The sequence below is a fragment of the Heptranchias perlo genome, chromosome 13 (assembly GCF_035084215.1).
Source record: "Heptranchias perlo isolate sHepPer1 chromosome 13, sHepPer1.hap1, whole genome shotgun sequence".
NCBI lineage: Eukaryota > Metazoa > Chordata > Chondrichthyes > Hexanchiformes > Hexanchidae > Heptranchias > Heptranchias perlo.
Window position 1 is genome coordinate 23,835,638 of NC_090337.1, and position 22,450 is coordinate 23,858,087.

The 22,450-nt window shown below is 41.1% G+C and overlaps 1 protein-coding gene across 1 annotated transcript in view; it reads right to left on the reverse strand.

The window, feature by feature from the left end:
• The window catches only part of LOC137331105 (mucin-4-like), a 92,380-nt gene that overhangs the window by 49,358 nt on the left and 20,572 nt on the right, over window positions 1–22,450 (reverse strand). Inside the window, exons 17-29 of the mRNA XM_067994709.1 lie at window positions 21,587–21,717; window positions 19,577–19,665; window positions 17,947–18,129; window positions 17,253–17,390; window positions 17,026–17,145; window positions 15,431–15,639; window positions 15,164–15,239; window positions 13,580–13,750; window positions 12,856–12,957; window positions 9,884–10,114; window positions 9,449–9,592; window positions 8,479–8,657; window positions 6,739–6,901 (exon numbers count right to left, since the gene is read on the reverse strand). Coding sequence (XP_067850810.1) covers window positions 6,739–6,901; window positions 8,479–8,657; window positions 9,449–9,592; window positions 9,884–10,114; window positions 12,856–12,957; window positions 13,580–13,750; window positions 15,164–15,239; window positions 15,431–15,639; window positions 17,026–17,145; window positions 17,253–17,390; window positions 17,947–18,129; window positions 19,577–19,665; window positions 21,587–21,717 — 1,936 coding nt within the window. The remainder of the gene's footprint in view (window positions 1–6,738; window positions 6,902–8,478; window positions 8,658–9,448; window positions 9,593–9,883; window positions 10,115–12,855; window positions 12,958–13,579; window positions 13,751–15,163; window positions 15,240–15,430; window positions 15,640–17,025; window positions 17,146–17,252; window positions 17,391–17,946; window positions 18,130–19,576; window positions 19,666–21,586; window positions 21,718–22,450) is intronic.

The window sequence follows — 22,450 nt, forward strand, 5'->3', positions numbered from 1 at the left end:
GAGTATTTCTTCAAGTATATGGTAATCATGTTCTCACAATAATTGGCTCTGAAATTCTGCAGGGGTTCTCCCAGTCTCCCGAATCTCCGGCAGGAGATTGGCGAAAAGCCCAAGGAGACAGCGTAAAAGGTAGAAAACTGCCATTAACGCCATTTCCCTGAGGGTTCTGGCAGTTACCCCCATGGAATTAAAGTGCCCTAATGTACTTCATCTTTTATTGTTCGGTTCACATAAATATTTTGTCCACCTTGTTCTGTAACTTCTGAGCTGTCTCCTTGATTTCATAGCCTTTCCTACTGTGGTACCATCTTTTTTTTTATTCGTTCATGGGATGTGGGTGTCGCTGGCAAGGCCAGCATTTATTGCCTGTCACTAATTGCCCTTGAGAAGGTCGTGGTGAGCCGCCTTCTTGAACTGCTGCAGTGCGTGTGGTGAAGGTTCTCCCACAGTGCTGTTAGGTAGGGAGTTCCAGGATTTTGACCCAGCGACAATGAAGGAACGGCGATATAGTTCCAAGTCGGAATTCTGAGTGACTAGGAGGGGAACGTGCAGGTGGTGTTGTTCCCATGTGCCTGCTTCCCTTGTCCTTCTAGGTGGTAGAGGTCGCGGGTTTGAAAGTTGCTGTCGAAGAAGCCTTGGCGAGTTGCTGAAGTGCATCCTGCAAATGGTACACACTGCAGTCAGGGTGCACTGGTGGTGAAGGCAGTGAATGTTTAGGGTGATGGATGGGGTGCCAATCAAGTGGGCTGATTTGTCCTGAATGGTGTCAAGCTTCTTGAGAGTTGTTGGTACTGCACTCATCCAGGCAATTGGAGAGTATTCCATCACACTCCTGACTTGTGCCTTGTAGATGGTGGAAAGGCTCAGGGGAGTCAGGAGGTTAGTCACTCGTCACAGAATACCCAGCCTCTGACCTGTGGCTAGTCCAGTTAAGTTTCTGGTCAATGGTGATCCCAGGATGTAGATGGTGGGGGATTCCACGCTGGTAATGCCATTGAATGTCAAGGGGTGGTTCTTAGATTCTCTCTTGTTGAAGATGGTCATTGCCTGGCACTTGTCTGGTGTGAATGTTACATGCCACTTATCAGCCCAAGCCTGGATGTTGTCCAGGTCTTGCTGCATGTGGGCACGGAATGCTTCATTATCAGAGGGGTTGTGAATGGAACTGAACACCGTGCAATCATCAGCGAACATCCCCATTTCTGACCTTATGATGGAGGGAAGGTCATTGATGAAGCAGCTGAAGATGGTTGGGCCTAGGACACAGCCCTGAGAAACTCCTGCAGCAATGTCCTGGGGCTGAGATAATTGGACTCCAACAATCACTACCATCTTCCTTTGTGCAAGCTATGACCACAGCCACTGGAGAGTTTCCCCCCCGATTCCCATTGACTTCAATTTTACTAGGGGTCCTTGGTGCCACACTCGGTCAAATGCTGCCTTGATGTCAAGGGCAGTCACTCTCACCTCACCTCTGGAGTTCAGCTTTTTTGCCCATGTTTGGACAAAAGCTTCAACAAGGTCTGGAGCTGAGTGGTCCTGGCGGAACTCAAACTGAGCATTGGTGAGCAGGTTATTGGTGAGTAAGTGCCGCTTGATAGCACTGTCGACGACATCTTCCATCACTTTGCTGATGATTGAGAGTAGACTGATGGGGCGGTAATTGGTCGGATTGGATTTGTCCTGCTTTTTGTGGACAGGACATATCTAGGCAATTTTCTACATTGTCGGGTAGATGCCAGTGTTGTAGCTGTACTGGAACAGTTTGGCTGAAGGCGTGGCTAGTTCTGGAGCACAAGTCTTCAGCACTACAGCCGGGATGTTGTCGGGGTCCATAGCCTTTGTTGTAACCAGTGCACTCAGCCGTTTCTTGATATCACGTGGAGTGAATCGAATTGACCGAAGACTGGCTTCTGTGATGGTGGGGATATCGGGAGGAGGCTGAGATGGATCTTCCACTCGGCGCTTCTGGCTGAAGATGGTTGCAAAAGCTTCCATCTTCAGCCTTTTGCACTCACGTGCTGGACTCTGCGATGATTGAGGGTGGGGATGTTTACAGAGCCTCCTCCTCCCGTTAGTTGTTTAATTGTCCACCACCATTCACGACTGGATGTGGCAGAACTGCAGAGATTTGGTCTGATCTGTTGGTTGTGGAATCACTTAGCTCTGTCTATAGCATGTTGCTTCCGCTGTTTAGCATGCATGTAGTCCTGTGTTGTAGCTTCACCAGGTTGGCACCTCATTTTTAGGTACGCCTGGTGCTGCTCCTGGCATGCTCTTCTACACTCCTCATTGAACCAGGGTTGATCCCCAGGCTTGTTGGTAATGGTAGAGTGAGGAATATGCTGGGCCATGAGATTACAGATTGTGCTGGAATACAATTCTGCTGCTGCTGATGGCCCACAGTGTCTCATGGATGCCCATTTGCAAACTTGACTAACTTGCCTTGAGTTTCTGAATCTAAGTCATTGATGTGAATTAGAAACAGTAGTGTTCCCAACATTAAGCCCTGGGGAACCCTACTCAGTCCTTCTCCTCACCCGAATATAACTCCTCTAACAAATACCCGGTGTTTTCTACCCTTCATTTAATTTCTTAAGCCATTCCCAAGATTTATCCAGCATCATTTGAACATAACTAGTACCTTTGGGGTAGAACTCTGTCAAATGCCTTTTGGAAATCTAAATACACCACCTTATAGAATTTCCCACAGTCCACTTGGGTTGCCACTTTCTAAAAGTAGTCCCGGAAGATTGTCGTGCAGTTTCTGAAACCTGATTTACCAGGACTAGGGGTGGTCCTGTGGTTAGGTAGTATCGGGAGTGAGCGGTCTTGTGTTTTGTAGAACTGAAGTGGGTTCAGGGGTTTTGTAGGACTATGGTGAGGATGTTAAGATTTAGAATGAGTGGGGCTGCTGAGGTCTTGGAGTACTGGGGGGAGGATTGTAGTATGTGGTAATCGTGAACTTGCTGAGGTATAGATGTGGTGGAGGTTGGAGTATTTTGGACTTTGGGAGAGTTGTTGCGGTATGATAGAACATGAGGGGATCCTGTAATGTTGAAGTATTGTGATCTGGGAGTCAGTTCACATCATCTGGGAGAAGTGGGTTGGGAGTCCCAGAGTATGTGAAGATTGGGCAGGGAGTTTTGGGATATGAGAAAATTGAGATGGAATCTTACGGTCTGGGAGCATTGAGAATGGTTTCTTGAGTGTCTGGAGGCAATGGGAGGGTTTGGGGTGCTAGGGTCTGGAATCATTGGGAAGGTGGTCTTTAGGTGTGAGACTACTAGCAGGGTAATTCTGGGATCTGGGAGTATTGGTAGGGGGAATCGTGGACAATGGGTTTGGGCTGTGGTATGGGATTGGGGGAAGGGTAACCAAGAGCTTGCGGGAACTGGGGAGAAGAACACATGGGATTGTGAGAGGTGGGGGGGAACAATAGGGTCTGGCACTATTGAAGGAAAGTTAGGTGTAGTTTTGGGGTGCTGAGGTCTGACGGTATTTTTGGGGAATAGGGTATATTGTTATTAAGGGGGAGGAAATGCAAAAGAATGGAGAAGTGAACCTTCATCCATTTCCCTGGAAATTTACAATTATTCTGAAGCTATTTATTTAGTAGTGATCCGGGAACCAGCTATTAGTAGATTAATTTTTCATACTGTATTTGCCAGTAAAAGTGCACCATGCACTTTAGTTAACCGGCTCAGTGCCAGGAAATCACTGGGAAGGTAACACAAGAGTTGGGGCCAATTGAGAGGCACAATGACAGCAGCTGGGAGTGGTGGGGCTTGGACCAGGTGATAGGAATGATGGTGCCAACAGGTAGAGGGTAAATAGGATTCACCAATCGAAGCAAATCATCAGGAATAAATTTAATGTTCCACAATGGTGCTTGCCTCGCACCTGAGCAGTACAGCACCTGTTCCATAATCCAAAGCAGATGACACCAAAAATAACAAGCTGGGAAACATGATTTATGGGAGGATAGAGGGAGAAACTACAACTATTTCTTATGAAGACCAGTGCAGACGCTGCGACAACGGATGAACGGACACCGCGCAACAATCGCCAAACAGGAGGGTTCCCTCCCAGTCGGGGAACACTTCAGCAGTCATGGACACTCATCCACCGACCTTCGGGTAAGCGTACTCCAAGGCGGCCTTCGAGACACACGACAACGCAAAATCGTCGAGCAGAAATTGATAGCCAAGTTCCGCACCCATGAGGACGGCCTCAACCGGGATCTTGGGTTCATGTCACGCTACACGTTACCCCACCAGCGAACAAATGTTATCTGTTTTTAATATAATGGGTCATTTGCTGGCTCTCTCTGCCTTCCGGATGTTTCTGCCTCTCTCTGTGTTTTTTTTTTCTCTGTTTTTTTTTCCCTGTTTGTTTTTTTGTTGAATGTGTATTCGGAGGTTCTGCAGGTAACACCTCTCTGTCTGAACACGGTGATTGCCTTGGCAACGGGCAGTTGCAGGGGCAGTCTGTAAACACCATGTATTATTGTTCAATATGTATAAATGCGTAGGCTTCAAGGAGATCTTGAAACATTTGCCTGAGGAAGGAGAAAATCTCCGAAAGCTTGTGAATTTAAAATAAAATTGCTGGACTATAACTTGGTGTTGTAAAATTGTTTACAATTATGAAGACCAGGTATGGTAATAATGACCAGTTCAGGTCTGTATTCTGTAAATACATTTAATTCTGTTATTGTGAAGTATGTCATTTTTAAAATGTTTTATCATCTATTAAAATGTTACTGTTGAGTCATGCTGACTAGCACCTGAATGGAGACCACTCAAATTAATACTTTGGGCAACCTATGGGGTGAATGGTCTCAGCCCCGAGAGGAAATTTCCTTTTTTTGCACATTGGAGCAGATACACCCAGCATTTCTGGGTCCTGCCTCTGCTGGTCCTCTGTCAAACCCTGCACTCTGGAATTACACCCCAGCTTTTGAGGGCATTCAGGGTCACTGCTTGTTACATTGTGTAATACTCCTGAAATTACCAACATAAACTTTTGTTAACGAATTAGTTGGTCTCCTGTGGAATTTCTCCTTGTCATCTGATTTACAAGGAGCAATGCTGCAGGAGACCAACTAATTAGTTAACAAAAGTTTGTATTGGTAATTTCATCAAATTTCTGAAGCCATTCCCAACACCCGCTCAGCTTTGAATATAACTGGTACCTTTGGGATAGAACTCTGTGAAATGCCTTTTGAAAATCTGAGTGCACCACGTTATAGAATTTCCCACAGTCCACTTGGGTTGTCACTTCCTAAACATAGTTTGGGAAGATTGTCATGCAGGATCTTCACTTTCTGAAACCTGATTTACCAGGACCAAGGGTGGTCCTGGGGGTTAGGTAGTATCGGGAGTGAGTGGTGAGTTGGGTCGAACTGAGTGGTATCGAGTGTCTGGAAGCAATGGGAAGGAATGGAAGGGTTTGGGTTGCTAGGGTCAGGAAACATTGGGAAGGTGGTTTTTGGGAGTGAGACTATTGGCAGGGTAATTCTGGAGTTTGGAAGTATTGGTAGGGGGAATCGTGGAAAACGTGATTGGGTCGTGGTCTGGGATTGGGAGAGGGTATCCAAGGGCTTTGGGGGATTGAGGAGTAGAACACATGGGGTGGAGGTAGGGTCTGGCACAATTGAAGGAAAACTCGGTGTAGTTTTGGTGTGTTGAGGTGTGACAGTATTTTTGGGGAATAGGGTATGGTAGTATTAATGGGGAGGAAACTTTAATCAACCAGCCAGAAAACCACTGGGAAGGTAACAGAAGAATTGGGGTCAGTTGAGAGACTCAATGATGGCAGCTGGGAGCGGTAGGGATTGGACCAGGTGATAGGAATGATGGTGCCAATAGGTCGAGTGTAAGTGTGATTCACCAATTGTAGCAGATCATCAGGAATATCTACATATTCCACAATGGCACTTGCCCCGCACCTGCAGTACAGCATCTGTTCCACAAACCAAAGCAGGTGACAAGAAAAGAAACAAGCTGGGAAACATGATTCAAGGGAGGATAGAGGGAGAAAGTACATCCACTTCTTATAAAGACCAGTCATGATAATAAAGACCAGTCCAGGTCTTTATCTTGTAGATAAATTTAATTCTGTTATTGTGAAGTATATCATTTAAAAAATGTTTTGTCATGTTTAAAATGTTATTTTTGACATCAGAAAAGAATGGTGGATTTGAAAAATGTTTTTAACAATTTGTTAATCTCTGGCTATCTTTTTAACAAATTAATATAGGAATAAATTTGCAAACCATCCATTCAGCTGGAAGAAACTTACTTGAAGTGGAAAAAAAAATTATAATCATCCAATCAAATGAAAATATTTGGATAAATTTGACTATGATTAAGAATGACAGGAAGTGTAATGAATTTGTGCCTATTCAAAATCATTTAATAAAGTTTAGCTATATTATAAAGAGCAAGGTATGACTTTCAACATAGCGGAACTATATAGTTAATGAATTTACTGAAGTTGTGCTTGAGGAATATTAATAATTATACAAAAACATGTACATGATTACATTACATATTATTTACATTACACTTACTTGAAAATCCTGGGTTGCAAGTACAATTATAACATTTCACAATGTTGATACATGTTGCATTTGGAGGACACGGGTTGTTGTCCTTACACTCATCTATATCTGTTGGGATATTACAAATTTTGCTCAATCTTTCTGAAATAGGAGAATTAAAGATAGGTTACCTGAGCAACGTGTACCATCCCCAGTGAGTCCAGCGGGACAGGACCCACAACCAGAAGAGGAGTTGCAGTTTATTCCAGGGAAGCAGCTGGCACTCTGACACCGTCCAATTGTAGATCGACAGTCACTACTAGTGAATCCAGGTGCACACTTACAAGCAGTTTTCTGTAGAAAAGCAATGAGTAAAATCTTTGGGTTGCTGTAAATATTATTCATGAGGAAATTGAAAGTTAAGCATTTACAAATAAAACAAAGTGGAGGCTTATGAGAAGGCACAATGTTCTGACTGAGTGATGGGATTTAATATACGCTGATTTCCTCGTCTAAGCTGTATCACTGGAAATGTGTGCCAAGATGGGACCAGATGGCCTCCCAGAGAGAAAAAGGGAAAACACGGGTGCCAGAAGTGATAGGGCAGGTATGGGTATTTCCCATGGCAATAATGTATGACTCGCGGGTTTAAGGTGGCGCACAGCAACTATCTGGGGCCCTGTGGGTCAACCGTTGGAGCTTTGCTAACAGCAAGTCTGGCCTACCCGTGTCATTCTACATCCAGTGTTCCTGGAAAAATGGAAGGAGAGTCACGTGAGCTGATTCTACACATACTTTTGCAGTTGGTTTTAGAGGAGAAAGGAAGAAAATACATCTTATTTAAAAATAACCAGATTTCCTCCTCCTCAGTACAAACTTGAATGATGTAATTGCGTCAAAACATCTCAGTGAGCACTAAAAGAATAATATGCTTTGTAATTTTCCTGTTATTTAATATAAAATGCTTCACTGTTCTAGCAAGTAAAGCTCTATTGTGTACGCCAATGTAAAATGCAGCACAATTCAGTAACTAACAGCAGTTTGATGTGCATATAGCAGTTATATAGGGGGTTAGAAAGAACTCTGACAGTTTGCTGCATTGAAAACACGTAGGAAATCTTTCCCCCGGTTTCTCTGAGATAGATTGGTTTCACCTTTTTGTTTTGCTTTACTCTGAATTTAATTTTTCTGATGTACAAGGGTCCATCTAGAGGGTAGTTGAGGAACATGTTAATAAATAAGTTTATTTACTAGGTGAGTCCACAGTTTGAATGCAAAACACTCTAGGGTCGATTTTTCAAATTTGCACTCCTGGTGAGGAGCTTCATGCACCAGGAATGCATGTCTGGAATTTTGCTGCATGTCAGAAGGCTCCAAATTCCGACAGGTACTCTTGGTGCATGAAGTACATGTCAGAGCACAAATTCATCAAATCTGTTCTTCTGTGCAGTTCAACTTACAAAGCTGAACCAGGCAAAATGTTAATTCCAGTGAAGGGTTCAAATAACAGGGAACATAGGTTAGAACTTAAGAGTAAGAAGTTTGGTGCAACATTTTTACTCAAAGGTAATAGACTTGTGAAATAAATTACTTGGGAAGGCCATTGAAGTGGATAGCATAAGTGGGTTCAACAGGCAACTTGAAACTTTTCTGGATACAGAGGGATTGAGGGATATGGTAAGAAGGCGGGAAGATAGATTTAAGATCTATGAAAAAAGGATAGAATTGTTAGGCCTAATAACTTTTCCCTGTTCCTGATGCTAGAGTGAGCTGGCTGCTCCAGGACTCACACCTGTAAATATTTGGGTTTCACCAGTTCCATTGCATTTCATGTTCTACTGCTAGTGTTGTAACTTATCAAATCGCAATAGTACCAAAGTTGTTTATAGGTCAGTTATGTCTAAATCAATTTTTTTCATTTGCACACTCACATAGAGAGAGGAGCCATTGATGCGAGTGGTTTCGTTTCTAATGCACTGTCCATTCCCACCACAGTCACATACCACTAACTGGGGTCTAATGACTGAGAACAGTTTATTGGACCCAACTGCTTCAATTTCTAACGATATTTCATTTGTGGTCTTTGGAAGCCAGGTTAAAGTTCCATTTTCTGTTGAGTTTAAAAAAAAAAGTCGATTAAAAGAGGTGTGAAAACAGACGGAATGACTTGTTTTAATTAATCTCACTCATTATTAACATTTATCAATACAAATAATTGACCTTGACAAAAAATTGTTGAATATGAAGTTTATTCCATTGAATGAGGGAGATCTCAAGCCAGCTGGGAGTAAATTTTATGCAAGTCTTCATCACAAATGGCATAAACACCATATTCAATAAGCTCATTTGCAGAATTTGTAAAATATTAAAGTCTCAATGTAAAAATGAGTTTCCCTTTTAACAGTGGAGTTTGTCTGGTGTGGTAACCTTTTATTGTTCAAAGCAGAATACTTTGAATCAGGGCAGTTATTTTCCATAAGTTCTTGTGGTTATAGTTGTGTCTGTTTATTAACTGCCACGAGTGCTATTATATGTACATTTTTGGGACTAGATTTTGGCAGATGATTGTGTACCAACACTCCTAAAATTGCATTATAATAAGAATATTAATCCTCATTGAAGAGAAGCAGCTCCTCCTGCACCAGTGTGACAATTTGCACTGTGCTATCTATTACTTTATTCTCTGCAGTGTAACTGTCCAAATCATGAAGTTTTGTGCTGTAAACTCATCTTTACTTGGAAACTGTGATTAAAACTGCCCAGACCCGATTTACTCGGAATCATTAGCAATCATTGCAGGGAACGTACAGTCATCTCATTTTGGGTTTGAATCCAAAAAATGAGTTTGTTTTTATAAGCCACAGTGTTTTAAAATGAACACTATTTTAGATAAAACATTACCTGTTACATTCAGATCTGGGGATACATAAGGGCTAAATAGAGAAGTATTTCCCATTTTATCCGTTGCTGTGTAGTAACAAATTATTTGCTGATGCAGTTTTGTATAAATCACAGACTTTCCTTGAATGGTAGGTGGATATGAGTCTAAAATAGGATGAAAATGTGAAACAAATGATTAAATACTGCTGAGTGTGCAGACATTAAATTCTCATGAGTGTAATCTCAATGATGTCAAGCAGGCACAATGCAACTCAAAGTTTCTCAGACAAACTAGCTGCTTTCCAACTATATAAAATCTATTCAGGATACTAAGTTTACAAGCAAATGTCAGCCCTGATGTGAATAGAAAGGTTTTCTTTGTACCTTACACAGATAGATATTAAGCCACATTCTAAGTAAATAATAGCTCTTTATTTTAGAGTTACAATTGCTTACTTAGTCTTTCATTGACTTGAGCAAATTCTGTGATGTCCGCTGCTGTGGCCAATCCGATGTTTGTTTCTCCTGTACTTATTGCATCAAAAATACATTCAGTGTTATTTTTGCACTCAGTGGCCAACATGTTAAACAAGGTCTCATTCTGTTGTTGGGGATCATGCAGAAAGAGAGGTTTAAATGAATTGCTTGCAGCTCTTAACAAAACAGAACGGTTACTGGGCACTTCCCCTGTTGGTCAAGATAATGAGAGAAATGAGTAATGGATTAGGCTGATGGATACTACATATTGCATGTGCAAAACTGTGATAAGAGCTTTGTGTTGTTATAAAGGAAGTTGTATTTTTCCCATGCATATATTCAACACATGACACAAGTGTTCTGTTTATGTAGTAATAGTATCACTGTGTAGTAATTTATCATGTTTGAATAACTCTTTATTCTTCTTCATTCAGCATTCTCTGCAGGAGTCTGTCTCTTGTTCAATTGGTCCTGAAAAATCACTTGGACACTCGTACGAAATTGAAGCTATTGTCAATATGTCATTAGCTGTTCATGCTCTCTATACAAGGTAAACAGTGTACCTGAGTGTCAGTTCATTTTCCCCCAGCTTTTGTGTGAGATTACAAGCTAAGCTTATTATTGATTCTTCACGGGTTTTTTTTTCTGCTCATCAACTTTTTTCTTTTTAGAACAAGAAAAAAGGAGGAACTGAAATTGCATCAGAGGTTACAGTCAGTAAACTAATCATGATGGCTTTGCCAATCCTGATGAAAGGGTTCAAACATCATAATTGATGCCATCACCTAGATGGGCATGGCCTATTTAAGCCCCTGGAAGGTGTGGAAAGTGCAAGATAAAGGAAATAGTTGCAATACCTATCTTGGTAGGGTGATCTTCGTTCTTCAAGCGAAGCATTCTTCACACACTGCCCTCCCTCCCAATCACCCCTACAAGCTCGGAAAAGTGTTATTTTTGTTTACAATTACGATGTATCACTATCCAAATACTGTAATAAAATAACGCTCAGTATATTGATTGTCTTTTATAGAGGGCGTGAACAGCCAATTGCTTTATGACATGACATTGTTCAAGTTACTCATCTGCTTTCTGCAAGACCACCAGCTCTAGGGTTAGTTTCTTGCGGTGTGCGAAAGAATGAAGAAGACATGACAAAGGTAGGCAATCCATTTGTTGTTCACATTTCTACATAAGCTTTTTATTAGTTATTACAAATTTGCCTTGGGCATAGCGCAAAACAGGCGATAGCGAATCGGCAGCCCAATTTTCTTTTCCATTTTGTGCTACTGCCCAAGATGGATTTCACCCCCATTTAGGAATTAATAATGACAAAAAAAATCTAATATCACCATTGGGAACTCATACTTGAGCCAATGCAGATTCAGCTTAAAGCGGCATCATTCCACTGCTGCTTTAAACTGGTTCCCCAAATGACACAAACTTAGAAAAAAAATGAGAAAAGATTCAAGTCAGTTCCCAGCTCAGGATATGTTGAATTACAGCCAGAAGTTATGGGATGTACAAAAAAATTCTGAGAGTGGAATGGAAAACGGTGTCTCTTTATTCCTTATTTTTCTTCTTCACCTCTCCTGAAGGTGCTGATTGATACTGGTGAATGAATCCAGAAAATCTAATATCTCATTCGAGTGGCCATTCTTCACTTGTAATCTTACACACTTAGGGGGTGATTTTAAACCCCAAGGGTGGGTGGGAGTTGAAAATAGTTGTTTTTTGGGTCGCGACCGCAAAATTTTTGGACTTGGCATTCCCAATGGAAAGCATGTACTTTTCCACGCTGACGTTAAACCCAGGTTGGGGACCCGACCCAAAAAACAACTATTTTCAACTCCCACCCGCCCCCATCCCACCTGTTCTTGGGGTTGAAAATCACCCCCTTAGTGTTCGTAGGCTATTTGACAATGCAGAGCGTCACACGACAAACCCAATCCTGTTCTCGCTCAATAGTTACACCACACATACTTTTCATTGGGGGTTGTTGGATTACAATCAGGTACAGTAACCTTAGCCAGTTTCTCTCACTCCTCCCAATCAGGTGATTCCAAAGCCAACTGTAGTTCCCCTACCTTTGACTAAGATTGACTAGATCAGCACAGGTTGGTAATAGAACCTGCGCCTTCCTGGTCATTAAGGCTCAGTTACTTACCTCTTAATAACTGAGGTTATTGCGGGATCTAATGTCATTATTCCTGAGTTACAAAATAACCAACTAAAAGTTAAACACTGCATTCTGAGAACAGGTGCATTATAATAAGCCTGTTTATAATTGCTGATAGCATGAGGAACATCCCAATTATTGCTTAAAGGCTAAATGATGGATGCTTAGGACTTCAATTATTGCCTTGAATGGATTAAACAGTGAACAGTGATTTTATTTTCTGGAAGAGCACTATTTTTTTCCTGAGGTCCCACATTATGTTGTGTCATGACCTGATAATCCGTGAGGTCCTATATCATACTGCTGCCTCATCCAATGGCAAAAAGCTGCATCAAGGGCAACAGAAATTTTTAATAAATCTAATCATGCAGAATCACAGCAGCAATTTAGTCTCAGAGTTCAATGACTAACAAACCATTTGGGTTTTCGCCATCAGTGTTCTGTCTTCATTAGAACCTTATTCTTTCCCATAGAGTATCCTCCATAAGAATTCTTTACGTGACTATGTTATATGATATGTGAATGAGTTCATTACAAATGATTTGCTGCAAATCACATTTCACAATATCTGAGTTTACAATGAACAGAATGCACATTTCAATCAAAGTTCTGTACTGGATACAGCAAAGCTTCAAAACACTAGTGAAACCACAAAGTATTTGTTTGAGTAACAACAGTTAAAATCTTCCCCTTGTATATAAATGTAAGTTGTTTTTGCTGTATCCAAACATTCTTTACAGCTAAACTATTACTTCAGAAACTTTGCTGAACTCACATGTTAGTCCATAATTGAAAATTGTGGATTCCGTGCTATTGGCTGGAATAACAGACCCATTAGGCATTGTGAAATCATCATTTGGATTTCCATTCCATACACCTATAAGCAAATAGAGAACAAGAAATAAGTTGGTAACAGGTTTGGATTTTGATTAACAGTGTTACAAAAATAATTGTCAAATTTGACAGGAATTGCTTTGAAAGACTGTGCAAATTTTCCAGTAACAACATGAACTCATTTTAATTTTTAAATTACAAACTTACCATGCAGCCATCTATTGTACTAAACAACCAAATCAATTTGCATTTCTATGTATAGTTATGAAAAAGCTCCAGATGATAACAGGTAGGTAAAGGAAGTTAGGAATAAGGGAAATTGTCGAACTGTAAAGCTGAAGCAGCTTGAGGAGCTTGGAGGAACCATGGGCAAGAATATGAGGCAGGGCCCTTTTCTGTGTTAAAATTTGGATAGTTTTCAGGATCTTTATATAAGTTTCCGACGATTATAATGCTGTTTAATTCTTCCATTACCTTTAGCTGAATCAACTCAACAAAACAAAGTCAGATGGCTTTCAGATGGAATTATAGAATGATAAAGTAATAGATAAACTACATTTGGTGCATTTCTTTCTACAGAAAGTAAACATTCTAAGGTAATCTGTCTGTTTCTTAAAAAGGTGGGAAAGGGAACCCACATTTGTCATCAGCAAAAAGTGACTTACCAAGAAGACCCTTTGTTTTGTTCATATAATCTTCTGGCAAATTGGTGATCGCAGATAACATCCCATATTTTGCTGATACTGTTAATGAAATTCCACCACCAAATGAAGCTGTCACTGATGCATTTCCAATCTTCAAATAAAAAGTACCTTCACGATATATTTCTTTGTTATCTGTGAGGATAAAACAACATGTGGATATTCAGGGAGACATTATTTATTTTTATATTTCATTTGACACAAAGATTCTCCAAAAACATTTAAACCTGGAAATGATAGCTAACGATATTAGCAGACGAAAGCTGAATGCATTACAATGACATTCCTTCCTCTGCTATTTTAAATGGGTTATCACCTCCTCTGAAACAGCGGACACAAGAATGTCATATGAACATTTTAAGTGTTTGTCCATTAATATCACCAACAGCAATTTCTAGGCTATACTTACTTACCTTTCTAGGCTGGGCTGCTGCATTTTACACTTAGATTGCCATATCAGAAAGCTGTCTTAATAGTACATTTATTTAGAATTTTAAGCAAGTTTAGGCAAGATAGTGAAGTACTGAAAAAGTGGAAGAAAACTTTTTTCATCTTTATTTCTGACCAATGTCCTATGCAGTGCAATATGATCGGGCCCAAAGAACCACGGGTGGCACATCTTGATCGAGATACGTCCACCCCAGATCTCCACTGCTGACCCTGTCAAAGTTGGCTGGGTGAAGGGGAGGTCCTACAATTTGCATGGCACATGTGGGGTTCCTTGGTCAGCTGGTACATCTGGTCCAATCCGGTTTACCTGCGCTGACCATACGCCAGGCCCAGAGGAAAGCCTGGGGTGTGGAAATTCTGATGTTTGGCCCCACCCCTCCTTACATCAATGCTCTCGCAGAAGGCCAGTCCAGAAACTTCGACATGATTCCAACGGACATCTGCCGAAGTTATAGAGAGAGTCTGCTGGAAATACAGATGGAAACAAAATACGGGTGGGATGTGTGACAGGCGGCCAATCTGATATCGCCTGTTTTACACCTCTGTTGAAGTAGTTAGTTCTGGCAATGGTGTTATGGCCTGCCCCCATACCCACTACTGGCTGGCGACCGAAGATGGAAAGGGAAGTTTTTTTTTTGTTTTTCTGCTCCACCCACTGCACCGGCACCCCCCACACACCCCCACCCCCCAACAACCAGGATGTTTTCAGGTAATCAAGGCTTTCTGGCTGCTGCTCTCCGTAATGACCTGCAATTGGAGGCCTTTAGCTACGTTTACATTTCCTGCCCGTTCTGCTGCCGTTAGGCCCTGGTTTGGAAGCGGTGGCGGGGGGGGAGGTTTGGTGGGAAGGGATGGTATACCTTAGCCACAGTTGCCCTGGGTCCTGTCTAATGGATTGATCCTGGGTCAGGGCAGGAACAGCACGGAAGTTGGGGGGGGGCAGGAAATTCTACCCCTGTATTGCTCATGTTTAATTATAATTTAATGTTTGACTTGTATCGAAGTTCACAAATGATTCACTGTAACCTTCAACATTATAATCAGTTTACAACAAATTTGTATCGTTTTGAAACAGTAAGAAGAATAAATTAGTCTCACCTTCAGTAAGAGGCTTGTAACTCTTATTATTTAATAGTACATCAATTGAGTCACTGCCGTTCAAAATCATCTGGACCTGCCGAGAAATCATGAACATCACCAATTAAAACAATAGTCACAGCATCTATAATAGTCACAGCACCTATAATACCAAGGCGGTTGAATTTCCTCGCCATTTCCGGTGCATATACCATATACCAAGGCGAATATGCAATTTTATTTGTTTATTCTTATGCTTTTCTGTTTTGATATAAAATCTTTACTCACTGTGGTCGTTTTGGTTGAGATGTGCTGGGCTGTGAATGCCTTGAAGTGTGTGGCTTGAGCTGTACCAGTTTGGGATGTGCGACCATGGAGCTTAAAAATGGTTGTCCCATTGGAATCATTAACATTAAGCACTACAAAATCACCAAGGCCATTAAAAGTGTAGGAAAGCCCATCAAGGGTGATGAAATGGGGGTCTCCATTCATCATGGCTATCATAGCAACACACAAAAAGAACATGTGAAGATTTAACAATGTATTAAACTTCAAAACATTAACATTATCCAAAATGAAATTTCAGAGTAGCTCCTTGTTTCAACCTACAGCCTACAACTGGATTTAGCTATTTACATCATCTAAATTGATCTGAATTCAGAATGAGAACCAATCTTAAACCTCATTCCTATTAAATACAATTTAGAGCAAAAGTTTTGCATTGAGGATACAAGAGAGCAGAAACTTTCCAAAAGAAACAATTAAACCAATATCTTGCTGCTTTTAAAATCAACGAGTCGATCTCATGTGATGTAACACAGAGGGAGTCAAGACCCGAGTGCATTAGTCAGGTCAAGCAGAGTTAGAACTGGGGGAATAAGTCAACCCAGGTGGGGTGGGGAGAAAATAGATGGGGGGAGAGGGAGAAAGGAGGATGGGCAGAGGAGGGGGCTGGGAGAGAGGAGAGGGGGATGAGGAGATAGAAAAGTTGGGGGAACAAGAAGGGTGACAGAGAGGGAAGAGTGAGGGATGGGGGTGGGGGGTCATATTGAGATTCCATTCCCTTCTCCTCTCCCCGATTTCAAGCTGGCTGGGGAGGGGGAAATTCAGCTCACCTGGCCTAATCCAGTCTCAGATTTGAATCTCTGCTTGGTGTTGGAGAGGGGTGCAGCCTGGAAGAAGCCAAATCAATTGGGCTCAGGAAAAAAGGTACTGTGCAGGTGAGAGCAGCCACTGATGGGGGAAATCCAGGCTGAGAATTATGTGCAAAGATGCTTGGGCAGTAAAAGTACATATGTGACAGGTGGAGGGAGTGGGTAGGAGAGGGAGCAGCTAACTCTTAAAATGAAGTTATTGCGTGTGATAAACTCTGCTGATGGGGGTTCATTCAGAGTTCAGTGATGGGGTCGCTGTGGACCTGCGGTCAGGTGAAACAGAAATGGAACTGTCGCTGTGGCTGCCATTGCTTTGAGTTTCAAGCACAGGTGATGCCTGAATTTCTGACAGAATTAAATAAAAGTTATTTTTTTTATCCGGTCAAGATGTCTACCTTTCGGACTCTGTATTGATGACACGTGACGCAGGTTTTAAAATTCTGCCACAGACTCTGGGTCAGTGCATAATATCAGTTATGGGTTATGCAATTAACATTGCATGATTGGATTTGTAACTATTGTAAAAGTATATCACAGCACCACCTACAGGCATAACTGGTACTACACCCACATATTGGCACTGTTAAAATAGATTTTGCCATACACAGAGTCTGACATAAGAGTTTTCAATGTATGCTGGAACAGAATGTTGCAACCCACTCATAACTTTTAATATTGTAACTTTAAAGAGGAGATTTTCAGCTCTGTAGCTTGAATAAAGTAAGTTACCTCGGGATGGTGGCTTGTGGTTTTCACAGGTAATGCTTGGTCTTTTCTGCCTGTAATATTCACAAAATGCTGGGTTGTCTATTTTTTTGCAGCACCAGTCGTATGGTTTCAGGTCGAATTCTGTGTGGGAAGATTGATAAAGTATGTCAATTGTGCACTTGTGTTAACTGCGAAAATGGAAAACAAAGTCGAAAAATATTTTGCAACAATTTCAAATAAAAACCTACCTTGGTTCTTGGTTGAGTTGGATGACGTCCAGTATCGTTCCTGCCAACCTTCCAAAAGTGCATTCTTCTTGTTGTAAGCACACCTTTGACCAGCATTAAATGCATTTGGACTGGCTTTACGAAGAAACTTGGTTGAAGCTGTACAAATTCAACAAAGATTGCTTAGAATTAATCATATAATCATGTCACAAATCATTGCGGTTTTCCTGATAATTGGAAGTACCATCTTCTCGTGCAAGATGGAAATGGTGTCCTGCAACTTCCTTGTCAATAGCCATGCTTTCTATTGCTCAAACTGTGCTATGATAAGAAGATTGAGGTAAAGCATCAGATATGTATGTATTTATGGAAAATAACTTGAATTGACGATACACTCACTTATAAAATGCTTCATAAAATGCTGTATTAGCAATAGGGAATTCTGTTACTTTTACCATTATAGCCTTACAGCTTCCCTAATGTTTCTTGGAATTTGAGGAAGTCTTAAGAATGTACTTTCAAACCTGAGAGATCTTAACCATTCTAAACATACAACGTGATACATATTAGCATTATTTGGCTTAGTTTGTTTGACTTGTAGACTACAATATATATACTGAATTTTAACCATTTTGTTCATTTCGAATCTAAAAGAAATAATAACTGGGTCATGGTTTGTATTCAAAAATTCCACAGCAGCCATAGAATTCCTAACCTGTTTCGTATTGCTGGAATCGATTGTCCTCCTTTCCTTGGGAAAAGGTGCAGGGACAGGAAAGTAAATTTTGGTTCCATTGAGATGGCTCTGGCTCTAATGCAAACCAGTTCAGACATTCTGCTTTGTAATTTTTCAGTGGAATACCCTGAGTCAGATTATACTGCCACAGGCCTTTCAAATCTAAAAAGAATTATAAAATAGGTCAGTATTTAAATGTAAGCAAATTTCAGTGTTACTCTTCAAAAATTAATGATTATGTATATTTAACATATATATATATATATTTCTCTTTACGTGATCTTGGATTGAAATTAAATTAAGTCAAATTTAATTATAAATTTTGGTGTAAACATCTGGGCACCAAAAATCCTTGGTTCCCTTGGCACACTCCTGCCATAGTTCTGGTGGGAGTGCAGAGGAAGGGCTGCAAACTAGACTGGGACCAGGATATGCCGGGCCCCAGGCTTACATGAGGAATTCATGTGGCCTTTAATTTGGGGCAGAACTTCCACCAGCCCAAAATAAGGCCACTGATGTGGAGGGGGCAGGGCCATGATGGGAACTCACTACGCTGGAATTTCCCACATCCCTTGCCTGGCTGATTCCCTGAGAAGAAAGAGATGTACTGGCCTCTTCAATGGTAGTTGTGGAGCCGATCAAGGAGGTCCAAGCCTGGGTCATGGCCTGAACTCACGAAGATCTTTAAAAATTGGGCAACAATTTTTGGTCTCCTTATACCGGGTACAATTCAACCTTTCAAAGAACATTTCCGGTGCCCTCTTCCACCCTCGCAAGTTTGGCTTCCCTTCTGCTGGGATTTCTGGCCTCCCCTAACTGGCAGGCATCAGATATATGTCCGACACCCGCTGGCCAAATTAGAATCATACAGCACAGAAGGAGGCCATTTGGCCCATCATGCCTGTTCCAGCTCTTTGAAAGAGCTATCCACTTAGCCCCAACAAACCACCCCACCCCCCAACTCTTTCCCCATAGCCTTGAACATTTTTCCTTTTCAATGATATATCCAATTCCATTTGGAAAGTTACTATTGAATCTGCTTCACTACTCTATACACAAGTCCAGGCTGTTAATATAAACCAAAAAAAGCAGTGGACCAAATATCGACTACTGGGGAACACCACTGTATACTTCCATCCAGTCTGTCAGTGGAAATAGTTTCACCCTATCTACTCTATCAAAACATCTCATAATTTTGAACACCTCTATTAAATCTCCCCTTTACCATCTCTGATTTATATTTAAGTGAGGTAATCTCCCCTGACCCCTCACACTTTGGTGGGGTCAGTGCTAGAGGCCAGTGGTGAACGTGATTCTGCCATGACTGCCCTGTGTTTGTCGAGCCACTGATTTTTTGCTGCCAATGATTAACAGTATTATAAAGTTATATGATCTAATTTTGAAATTGGAATATATTTGTTAGGCTATTAAACTTTAGACATTGAGTGCCACATTGTGATTGTATCTTAGAACAATTCAATGCTTTAGATCATCAAATATCTACTTATTTTGCATAAAACCTTAACTTCATTGTGTTCTATAACTTAGTTATAGATATTTTCTTCATTTTCTATCATTTCTTGTTAACATAGAATAAATGGAGATAAACCTGTATTTGTTCCATGATATTTATCAGGCCGATAGCTTTCAGCATCAGTAAGGTTCATTTGTTCATCGTTCTTAAAGAATCCATCACCACTATGATAAAAATAAGAAACATGCATAACGAGGTGTATCCTTTGCTGACATAGATAATGACCCATCGAGGAGTTGCAAGAACAGCAGCTGAGGAGTGCTACTGCGAGGCACATGCCTCTACCAGAGTGGTCATCAAGAGAACCAATGGGGTTTTAAAGGAGTGTTTTAGCTGCCTTGATAGATCAGGAGGGGCTTTGCAATATAATCCATATTGAGTATCTGATATGGTTTTAGCTTGCTGTGCCCTGCACATCAAAAAGGGCCTGAACATGGACATTCCTGGGATGGTGGCCCCAGCTGCTTTGGAGGTAGAACAGCATGGAGTAGAAGATCAGGAGGACCATCAACTGGATGACTCAACTTATCAATGCAGTGTTCTCATCTGTTAAATATGGTTTACCTTTTGTCACCACTGCCATTACTCCTCCCTCACCTTCAAATAAATGTACTCCATCCAGTACCTATCCTAGAACATCACATCACATCATATGTCTTTGGCCAAATATGGCCAGGCAAATCTTAATCATCAGATTTAATATTTCAGCACGAAATACACGCAGCCTTTCCTGTATGATGATAATCTCCATGAATAACAGAGCATGAAATAAATGCACATTCTCTTTTAATACAAGGAACGCAAAAAGAATCATGAGCCAACCTATTCTTTCCTCACACCAGGCACACGTCTAAATGTGCCCTTATTTCTCCTATTTCAATACCTCTCCCAGATGCAACCTAAGAGCCAGTATCATGAGAGGTGGTTGGCTGCTCCTCTGATACAAAAAGCAGACGGGACTGAGGTGGCTCTCCTCTCATGGCAGCTAGCTCCTGGGAGGAAGCTACTGCTGGCTGTATCTCTGGAGCTTCTGCATGGGTAGCCTGGTATCCCGTCCGATGTGTCACCTTTCTGGTGCTCTGGTGGGAAGGCTGGATGCCTCACATGTGCGACTGTCCTAAGAAATGACAGCCTCATATGGGTTGTCTCCAGCCACTGACATTCCAATGAACATTGGATACATGTTCTCATTCATTACTGGTCTGGCTGGTCTAATGACAGTTTTGAGTCCATTTTGTTTTAAACTGCTGGCTGGCACTAGAAGAGTCAAATATTCACATTCCTACTTCCTCTGCCTTTACAGTCCCTAGAACAATCACTTCTTCAAGTGTTTTGGGACCTCTGAATAGCGCTGCCAAAGTTATCTTAGTCTGCCACTGAAGTTGGGCGTCTTGTGGTGGCCATGCTTTAAGATAAATGTGGTGAAAGGTAAGTGGGGTATTGGGAAATGTGCCTTATGATCACTGTGATCTCCTGAAGGTTCTGATTGCCTTTGGGGTCAGAGAGGAATTTCTCAGATTTTTCCCCCTGACTTGACCAAGGTTTTCTTTAAAACATCTGTGCTTTTGCCTCTGCCAGGAGATTATGTAGTTGCTGGTGGGTGGAGGGCATGGGGGATCATGATGCTTCACCACACGGACTGCAGCGGTTCAAGAAGACAGCTCACCACCACCATCTCAAGGGCAATTAGGGATGGGCAATAAATGCTGGCCTTGCCAGCGACACCCACATCCCATGAATGAATAAAAAAATGCTAAGTTGCACCATGACTGTATGGACATCCTTGTTTAACCAGACGGTCTTTTCCTGTCTCCTATTTTTGCATATTCGTATGTTCTAAACACTTTGAAAGGGTGCAAAAAAAAAAGCGCAATTCTTAGTGTTACCTGTCCCGGTACTGTGTATAAGCAAAAAATAAATCTGAATGAGATTAAGGAAAAGATTGTTGTTAGAAAATTTCCAGCACTGGTCCAGGTGGTAAATGCCTGATTAATAAAAAAATGTAAACAATGGTGATATTATGGTCTATCTCTGAACAGTTTCTAAAGGAGTACAGTAATTTACTACACAGAGAGCTGAACCTACCTGTTGAAGCCAATAACAACATTTTTAGAAGCAAGTCTTGATACATCCCAGTTCATTCCTCCAGACTCATACAACATTAAAACGAATGAATAATAGCCATCTGTAGTTACAACTGCTTGGTAGGTGTTTGTCTACAATTAAGATGTGACATTTGAACATAATTGTTAGATTTCTGATCTGATATTAAAAATAATGAAACTAATTATGATTTAAAATTATCACATATTAATGCAGGTGTGTAACACAATGCTAGAAATCTTTGTTACATATTTCAGGGGTTAATTGTAGGTTACTAAAGGTTCTTGGGAATAATAGAGCATGGTTTTGCTGTTTTCAATCTGTGGATTATAAATATCCCCCACACAGTAGGCAGTCTTATTTAAAGGGAGAAGCACTAATCCTTTTTATCAGCTGTGAATTGCAATCAAGCACCTCAAATACCACATGGAGTAGTTGAGGCGAATAGCAGAGATGTATTTAAGGGGAGGCTAGATAACCACATGAGGGAGAAAGGAATAGATGGATATGCTGATAGGGTTAGATGAAGTAGGCTCGTGTACAGCATAAACACCGGCATAGATTAGTCGGGCTGGATTTCTGTGCTGTAAATTCTATGTAAAAAATAGTGCTGGGAAGGCACTCAACAAAAGTGCTGTAGATTTGGGCATTACAGAGTAAGGAACACCAATCCAACTGGCCAGATGCTACAAGCCCGATGACAAAGAGTCAGGGAAAGAAGGCACAAAATTTAGGAAAACAAAAAGCAAAATACTGCAGATTTTGGAAATCTCTAATATTTTATTTGGATAAAAAAACTATGGCCACCTATAACCAATATTTGGCCTATTCAACCAGAATTTTTTT